Genomic DNA, 9,439 nt, shown 5'->3' with positions numbered 1-9,439 from the left:
GGGGAGTAGGGTTGCTGATTTACAGGTGGTGTCTGGTGTCTTCCTGGAGTTACAAACTGATCTCTGTGCTGCAGAGAACAGTGCTCCTGGAGAAAACAGCAGAGTCCAGTAGTACCTTTAAGACTAATCAACTTTATTGTAGCGCTAGCAAAAAAGCCCATTGTGGGGAAAAAATACGAGCTCTAGAAAGGGGAGGGTGGGCAGGCGGGCATTGCCTCCTCCTCTGTGAATGATGCCAGCTGGGTGAATGGGGGGTGGGCATTGCCACTTCCTCCATTCCTGATCCCTGCTGGATGAAGGCGTCAGGCAGGCAGTGCCACCTGCTCCACGCCTGATCCCAGCCCGGTGAAGGTGGGGGGCAGGCATTGCCACCTGTTCCACTCCTGATGCTAGCTGGGTGATGGTGGGGCACAGGCACTGCCACCTGCTCTGCTCCAGATCCCAGGTGGGTGAAGGCAGGTGGCGGGCATTGCTACCTTCTCCACACCTGACCTCAGCTGGGTGAAGGCAGGAGGCTGGCATTGCCTTCTGCTCCACGCCTGATCCCAGCCAGGTGAAGGGGGGTGGGCATTGCCTCCTTCTCTGCGCTTGATTGCAACCGGGTAAAGGGGGGCAGATTGCCGCCTACTCCACACCTGATCCTGGCCCAGTGAAGGGGTGTGTGGGCATTGCCACCTGCTCTACTCCTGATCCCAACTGGGTGAAGGGGGGGGGGTCCTTGCCACCTTCTCCATGCCTGATTCCGGCAGGTTAAATATTATAAGTTAAATATTATATATATATGTCTCTTCAAGACTGTTATATTTTCTGCCTTGGAAGCCAAAATGTCGTGGCCTGTCTGGCCTGAACCAGCCAATATGCTGTGTGCCCTCTCTAATACATTTTGCAAGAAAAGTGTAACTACATCACGCATTCTTAAAAATTAAGACCGGGTTGATTTATTAATCTGGTTAAGAACTCTGATACAAAGCACAGTAAATGGCCACAGACCAGTCAAGAAAAAGGCTCCTGGATACTACAGTACTTGGACCAGACACGTTTTCTGTGCCGGCTTCAACTGAAGAGCGCTGAGTTGTTGTACTGCTGGCAAGAGAACGTCTCCCTTGCCTTTTCCATTTCAAAAACACGAAATAAAGCTGTTTGGTGCTTGCTGGCTTAAAACATCACCAGTTTTCCAAAAGGGACCCCATAATGAAATTGAAGTGAAATCGTTAAAAAAGTCCATTAAAGTCTGTCTAGAAGGCAAAAATTTTCTCCTATGGATAGGAAAATGCTCACAACTGTGAAGGGCGCTCAGAACTAAGACTGCAGAATAGGCCTCCAGTCACAGAAATGTATACAGGTTATTAATCTGTAAATATACACTATAAACAACTGTACATAATATGAAGCGCTAGCTTTGTTCGCAAAAACAGCAGGCAACTTTTTAGCTTAAGACACCTCTGCCTGCCCAAATGAAAGAAAGGCACAACTGAAGGTAATGCATGCTAAATACTCTTTGATAACTGGGTTAGGCACGGTCCTCACTTCCATTTTGCCTACATAACCAGAAGCCTCATGATATACTCTGAAGGATAACTATTGTCTTTCCTTTCTCATTCTCTTCAGCAGCAAAATCAATGCAAATTAAGACACGGTATTGACGAACATCTGAGAAGAGCAGTCACGTCTTTCACAAGCCTCGTACATTTATGCAACGGTTTTTTAAAGGCAAGTAGGGCAAAGAGGTCTTGGAAAACCAGTAACATGATATACTATGTCTTCATGCTTGGGTGGAAATTCCACCCATTCTAGGCACAATCCACTGGAACCCCTTTTGAAGAAGCTCTCTTGAAAGACTGGAGCTGCATGTAAGTACAGCAGAGCGCCCACTCCTTTCAGTGAAGCCTGCCTAGGTTTCCAGTGAATTTTGCCCTTGGGGAAAAAAAAACACACATGTAGAAAAGGCCGCTCGTGCTCCAATTGTGTGTGTGGGGGAATCCCACCAGCGAACCATTCTGGCTCAGTGCAATAAACGGATGTCAGTTTAAAATTCACGTAGTGTGTCGTTTACAGTGCAAAATCGATGCTCTTTGTACTGGCAAAACTGTGGGCACTGAAGGGATGAAGAGAAGGCAGTGCTGCTGATCCCCTGAGGATGAAGCGGCTGGACTGATTACGAAGGTGAGGAGGTGGACTGGTTCTGGCTGTTCCAATTTCCAAGCATCAGTCTCGATCAGCACCACTCCGGGTCTCTGCGGCACTCGCCAAAGTACTGAAATCCACTGCCTTCTTGGAATAAATTAAGAAGAAAATTGGAACTTTACAGCTAACATTCCAGTGTCAATGACTACTGTGGCCAAGGTCATTGAGGCGTTTCCGCATTCTCCAGCGAAGAGTGTCTGTGCAAAGGAGGGTGGGAGAGTTCCCTCTTGTAAGTCTTTGGTGGCAGTTTTGGTAGCTGAGGACTGGAATTCTGGCGTGGTGGGACTGGGGGAGCGGCCAGGTGGTTGGGACTCGGGCTGGGCATGCACCAGCGACGGGGTATTCGAGGCGACGGGGTGCTTGGAGGAGTGCTTGGGGAGTTCGGGCACGTGCTGGCTTCACGGAGCCGGTCCGGATCTCTGTGGAAGCGCCCCACGGGCGGTGGCTGGAGGTTGAATGCAAGGTTCACAAAGTGCTCTGGAGGACGAAGAGGTACGGGAGGGGGGGTCTCGGGAAGAGGGTCTCTGGGAGGTGGTGGTGGAGGACTCTGCAGTGGCTGTTCTAACAGACCGGTGTAAGCTGGGACTCGTGGCTGTATCTTGGGAGGAGGGGGCTGCCTGGGTGGGATGGCAGGAGGATCGTCATCAGATTTGGAACCACCCTGAAATACAGACAGAAAAATCTTCCAGAATGTCTCACAAGGTTCTCTGTCATGCAAGAAGCCTACGATCCATCTTTCCACACCTACTTACTCCACAACGTGTGGCTGCAAGAAGCAAGCCGTGCCGTCCAAAGCCACTCCCAGCCTCCCACCTGGGAGGGCTCAGCAAACAGGCAGCACGTTCGTGTTTAGCCTGCTGTACTGGGAGACCCTGACCCCAAACAGTCACTGCTATGGTGGGGGGAGAGGACCTTTCAGTGCTGTCCTAGGTGATCAGGGTGCCTTGGGTCAGCTCCTGGGGAACAGAGGCTGCCCACAGGCACGGTGGCGCTTCCCTTTAAGACGCCTCTGCCCCAGATGATCAGCGACCTGCAAGGTATTTTAAAAGCTTGTTCCCAGGCCCAGAGGCTGAATTTGGATTGGGGTGGCAGCGCAGAGGGAAGGCCTACGTTTTAGTCACAAACTATCTAAGTCAACGGTTATAACAACTCAATCGCACACGCCCTCTCCCAATTCTCATATCCGTGGCTGAGAGTAAGGTCTATTGAGGAAAGTGGAACTTACTTGTGAGCAAAGATGCAGAGAGTTGCGTTTCAAATTGCCCTGTTTGCAGTGAGCACGTCCAACGAGAGACTGTGGCTGAGTGACAGGTGATGCTCAGCTGCAGGACTTTTTCCGCCCTCCCCCCTTTTTTCTTCTATTCAAAGCAGCTGTAAGTGGCTGCAATCAAGGTCTGCAGGGACAGAGCCGGGTATAGCCCACTTAGCTGCAATCAAGAGCAACTGTGGTGAGGGGCTGTGGCTCGGTGGAAACGAATCTGCTCGGCATGCTGAAGGTCCCAGGTTCAATCCCCAGCACCTCCAGCTAAAAGGATCAGGTGGTTGGTCACGCCAAAGACCCTGGGGAGCCGCTTCTGGTTTGAGATTCGAGACGGACCTTGAAGGACCAAGGGGCTGTCCGACTCAGTGTATGGCAGCTTCACTCTGGAGCCGCTTCGCCGTCTGAGTCGTGCAGCCTGCTCTATACGTTTGCTTCTTCAAACAGAAAGCCAAATGGTTCACTTCACTTGTGTCGACTGGGAGCTTGAATGACAGCCCATCAGCCACACGCTCGCTACCCTCTTATATCAAAATGAAAGTGACAGAAAACAGCTCAAATCTCCCAGTAGGACAAGCAAACCCAGTTTGCTGAGAGAAGGCTGGTGGAGGACGAGAGAGGCTGGTGGAGACCCTGGGGAAAGCGAAGCCTCATGCAGCTGTTACAGGTATAGCTGGGGAGAACAGTTGCTAGATATGACCAAGAAAATCACAGAAGACGTCTTTGCACACAGAAACAGGGCCAGCCTGGCCCCATGGCTAAGCGTGCCACAAGGGGAGTTTAGCGGCCTAGAACAGAACAACCTTGGAGAAGGGCACAAAATAGAGGAGTAACAGTTGTGTGGCCTTGTGTAGATTAGACGACCCGTCTAACCCCCATCGATATATATACAATCTGTTGAGGCACAGGTGCAGAGTGTGTCTGAGAACGACAAGCATGTTTAACTTCACAGAAGCTGAAGATATGATTCAAGGATAGGTACTGGTGGAGGGCCAAAAGATACTGCTAGGTGTGAGAAACTTGTACTCATTAATTTTCCCGAGACTTCGTTAAGAAAAATGTTGCCAAGAATGAACTAACCGTTTTTATATACTGTAAGAAAATGTTTCAATTGTGGATAACCTAGTGTGGTGTCTGAAGTGATACGGTAGTGAGTTAGCCAAGAACGTGTGCCCTTTGAAGTGGGACAGACAGCTATTGTTAGGAGACGGTTCTAAAACCCTACAAATATGAGAAGCTGAACTGATCTGGAGCTGCTGCTTAGAAGGGGCTCCTCGCCCGTGACCTCCTTCTCTTTGGGGAAGATACCCTTTCGGTGGTTGTGGAGAGTGCCCTCAAGTCATAGCTGACTTATGGCAACCCCTGGTGTGGTTTTCATGGCAAGAGACTAACAGAAGTGGTTTTGCCATTGCCTGCCTCTGCAACCTTGGTCTTCGCTGGAGGTCTCCCATCCAACAACTAACCAAGGCCAACCCTGCTTAGCTTCTGAGATCTGACGAGATCAGGCTCACCTGGGCTATCCTGGTCAGGGTAAGATACCCTTTTGGAGTCATGTAATCGCTCTCTTTTAATGATCTATGTAGTTATAATAGATGGTCTGATTTTCAATTCATTAAGCCAATATTCAGAATGATGAATAATCATGTTTTATGAATAAATGCTTAAAATGGAAGCAGAGATTCTGTAATAGTATTACTTGTGTACAATACCCAGTAATGAACTTAAAATGTTATTTCTGGTGTACCTCTTGCCAAGAGTTAAATGATTTGATATAGGAAAGCTATAAGCTTAAGATCCAGAGGAGTTAGCCGAGTTAGTCTGTAGTAGCAAAGTAGTAAAGAGTCCAGTACAATAAAGTTGGTTAGTCTTAAAGGTGCTACTGGACTCTTTACTAGATGCTCAAGGCTTCTTAAGAGCATGCCTATATCTGAGTCACCCAGTACACAACCTTGTGTCCCCTTCTCCTTTCACTCCATTCATACAAACAGGTCTCCTGAGATGGTTCTCTCATGCAGAGGACATACCTTTGAAGCAGAAGAATCCTGATCAAACTTCTTACGGGGAGGAAGTGGAGGAGGAACCAGGGGCTCCTCACTTAATTTGTGCAAACTCCCACATGAACTGAAAAATGACTCTGATGGAAGGAAAAAAGAGAAAGTACTTTGTTGACAGCATAACAAGACGGGGGGACTTGTTTAATGACTGCCGTTCTTCATCACCTGGCTACATGACTTCAATGCATTAAACCTTAAACAGCCCTTTTAAGAGGGCCTCTCTCTGACTTCAGTATTTCTAATACGAAGTACAGTTCAGCAGATCTGTGCACATCTGGGTAGCCTTCCAGGCATACACCCATTCTTGTTCACCTGGGGTCAATTCCACGGCACAGAAATTAGTATTTACTGGGGGTTGAGGACTGAAGCTAATCTCAAAGAAAACAGATCCATGCTTTTCAGTTTATCCTTGTTTATCGCTGCCCCCCCCCCCCCCCGAAAGGCATGCCAGCAGTTTCCTTTGATGGCATCGCGTCCCCTCATTAGCATGCAAAGAGTCTAGATTTTGGCAGGAGCGGCGGGGCTACTCACTTGACTGTGGCAAGAGAACCGGTGCAAAGATGCTGTTGTTACTACCTGCAAAGTGAAGGAAAGAAAGACTGTTTGCACAGAGCACAATATTAGTCTCTCTACCAAAGTATTTATTAACACTCAAAACAGTTTTTTTTTAAAAAATAAAAAGAGTCAGTGAACCCTGGTTGTCAAGCTGTTGACCAATCTTTGTTAGAGACCCATCTCTCCACCACCTCAACTCCACGTAGCGCACTTCACCCAGCCAATCTGTCCTGAGAGACATTTGCCTTTAAAACAGCAGGATCCGAGTCCAGGGGCACCTCAGAGACCAGCAAGATTTTCAGGATGTACGCTTTTGAGAGTCACAGCTCCATTCTTTGGATACTTGTCTGGAAATCCTGTTGGTCTCTTAGGTGCCCCTGGACTCAAATCCTGCTGTTGTACTGCAGACCGTCACCGTTAACTACCTGACCTAACTTGTCTTTAAAAGTTTCAGGTGAGTAGCCGTGTCAGCGTGCAGGATCAGAGCAAGATTCAAGTCCAATAGCCTCTTAAAGATCAATGAGATTTCCAGGGTAAAAGCCCCTTCATCAGAAACATGACAAAGGGAGCAATATTTGGGTCCAGCAGCACCTTACAGACTAACTAGGGAGCTCTGACTCCGGAAATCCTGCCAGCCTTTAAGGTACTACTGGACTCGAACCTTGTTCTTGCCTTAAAAAGTCTCTAATTAATTACCAAATTTCTCGTAAGATTTAACAAAGACTAACTACTGCCCTTAAACTAATTTGTTCTTTAAGGGATCAATAGGATGTGCCCCAAATTATCTAAATTTTAAAGACAGGCTCAGACTTGGACTTTGCTTGGCCAGGGGTAAGACAGTGAACTGCATTCTACCATTCCTCTAGTGGAGGCATTTTCCTCTGTTGGCATTTTCTTTGGGCCAGAAGAAGGCTCCAGCATTAATTAATTTATTTTATTTGGCTTCTATCCTGCCCTCCCCACGAATGGGCTCAGGGCGGCTGAATTAATGAAGTGGTAGGGTACATCCCAATAGTTCTTAACCCATTATTCTTTATAACTCATAAAGCTCCTAAGTACACTAAGCACCATATAATAAAAGACAGGCACGGCCCGCCATCTATAAAACACAAGGAAAGAGGAGGAAGGGGAAAAGAAAAGACTCTTTAGAAGCTGTAACAATGCTAGAGCATAAAGATTAAGGAGAGAAAACAAGAGAAGAAAGACGTTTTAAGATGCTTCCAAGAGACAGGACTGATATGAGGCACTAAAGAACACGAACAAAAAGGAAAACTCAGAGGGGGAAAACGTATGTGATGAAGGTTTTTCAGGCTTACAAAGAACAGAGCTAATGACGAAAGCAAACGAGCAAGCAGGATTCGGAGTATAAGAAAAAACACAGTGAGAAAAGGTAAAGGGCCTGATGGAAACTGAAGTCAGGAGGAGTCTTTTAAAGCTAATCTGAGGCAGGGCTGTAAATATTCCAACTCTAAGCTCCACATAAGGACAAAATATAAATGTAACTCAAGTAAGGAAGGAAAGATATGGTAGGCAAGCTACCCTGGAGTTATTGGCAGAAGCATCAAGGTCAGATTGAGCTAATTTATTTTTATTTACTTTGCATTTCTGTCCCCCCCCCCCACGAATTAAAACCAGCCAATTCAAAATAATCAGGACTACTAATTCTAAAAGGAAGTAACAAAACAGTAAACGTTCAAAATATGTCAAGCCATCTATCAGACTTTCCAAAAGGAAGAACAAGGTAACCTGATCCCACCCAACGTGCAACGGAGCTGCTGCAGCATAGTGGTTAAGTGGTTGGGCTGCAAAGCAGCACCCTGTTGGCTCGAATCCCACCACTGCCATGAGCTCAGCAGGTGGCCTTGGGTGAGCCTCTCCTCTCAGCCCCAGCTTCCCAGCTGTATTGTGGGGACAACAACAACACTGACTTTGTTCACCACTCTGAGCAGGGCAATAATCAGTCTAGAAGAATGGTTCTACGTGTAGTTGTTATTATTATTCCCCTCCCCACCGGATTTCAGATTCTGTAACTGAGCAGCGAACTCACAGGTGCAAAAGATACAAACAGCTCTACTATCAGCATAGCTGGATAACTGCAAAGGATAACTATTCAGGATACACACCGTAAGAACTGTTCAGATCGATGTCTAGGAACACACTGAGTTCTGATGACGCAGAAGCTGGCGGAGGGGAGGGGATGCTCGGCGAGGTTGGTGCCGATGCTGCAGACTCCTGTTCGGTTTCCGTAATCCTACTGAAACTGATCTTATATGGCTCCTTTTCCAGAGGCATTGGGTGGCCCCGCTGCGTGCCAGAGGTGGAGCTGTGCCTTCCTGTATTGGGCCTTATTCCAGGAGACTTCAGAGAATATGTTGTCTTCCTAGGCTGCAGAGAGAATGAAGCACCATTTCATTGGGCTATTTTGCTTTGTGTTGGGCCCCCCAGGAAATGTATTTGCTTTGCATGCAGACGGTCCCAGGTTCAATCCCCGGCATCTCCTGATAAAACAATCAAGTAGAAGGTGACACTGCCAAAGTAGACAATATTGACCTTGACAGACCAAGGGTCTGATCCAGTAGAAGACAGCTTCATGTGTGTTCACGGGAAGTAAATTTTTCACAATGCAAAATGTCACCGAGGGGTTTTTTTTGCTTAAAAAACAAAATATTCATTTACCACCAAACCATATTTACAAGCTGCATTTGAAATATTCTTTGGCAACTGAAGCAAGGTGAAGAATTCCCATTTTGCTTTTGAAACGCAAATGTTCTGAACTTCAGATGAACAGAGACAATAATGGAGCCTGTTGGATTCCAAACAGCAGTTCTGTTGATACCCTTGTAACACCACACAATACGTGGTCAGAGGCAACATAGACAGGACTGCCCCTTGGTGCCCTCTCCTCTGGGAGGAACCCAGCCCCACGGTTTATGGTGGCGCTGGATGGGAGGATCGCTAGAAAATCACTGGTGAAAGATTTCTGCTGAAGCTGACAATTACAGAGCCGAAAACCTATGCGGTGGCGGTGATGACAGCTAAGCACATTTGGTTCAGTTAACATAATTTGGCATTTTGCGACCCTTAAAGTGGATTGCCTATGACACTCTTGCTCGATTATTGCTGACAAAATCTCTTCAATCCAATCTGACTTGGATGCTAATTTGGGAATAATACAGGTAGCAAAGGCGTCTGAAGCCATCTGATCTTTTTCTTTTTTGGGGGGATGGTGCCCGTTCCCCTGGTGGATGTTAACAAGGCGTGACGGCCACATCACCTGCAGCCTGGTTCCTTGTCCTCCCTGGCGAATAACGGCTTGCCAGGAGAGGGAGAGGGAGCCACTCATGAAAAGCATTAATTCCTCATTAGGCACAGGTGTTTTCCCAAGGGC

At 47.3% G+C, this 9,439-nt stretch overlaps 1 protein-coding gene across 1 annotated transcript in view; it reads right to left on the bottom strand.

The window, feature by feature from the left end:
• Positions 1-912: 912 nt before the first annotated feature.
• Positions 913-9,439, bottom strand: part of SOS2 (SOS Ras/Rho guanine nucleotide exchange factor 2) — a 64,399-nt gene continuing 55,872 nt past the window's right edge. The window contains exons 20-23 of the mRNA XM_054971777.1: positions 8,175-8,436; positions 6,028-6,072; positions 5,467-5,576; positions 913-2,845 (exon numbers count right to left, since the gene is read on the bottom strand). Of these exons, the coding sequence (XP_054827752.1) occupies positions 2,345-2,845; positions 5,467-5,576; positions 6,028-6,072; positions 8,175-8,436 (918 nt within the window). The 3' untranslated portion in view covers positions 913-2,344. The remainder of the gene's footprint in view (positions 2,846-5,466; positions 5,577-6,027; positions 6,073-8,174; positions 8,437-9,439) is intronic.

This window comes from Eublepharis macularius, chromosome 2 (assembly GCF_028583425.1).
Source record: "Eublepharis macularius isolate TG4126 chromosome 2, MPM_Emac_v1.0, whole genome shotgun sequence".
Classification (NCBI taxonomy): Eukaryota; Metazoa; Chordata; class Lepidosauria; order Squamata; family Eublepharidae; genus Eublepharis; species Eublepharis macularius.
Note: the sequence above shows the minus strand (reverse complement) of the source record. Positions and strands in the feature narration are given on the sequence as shown.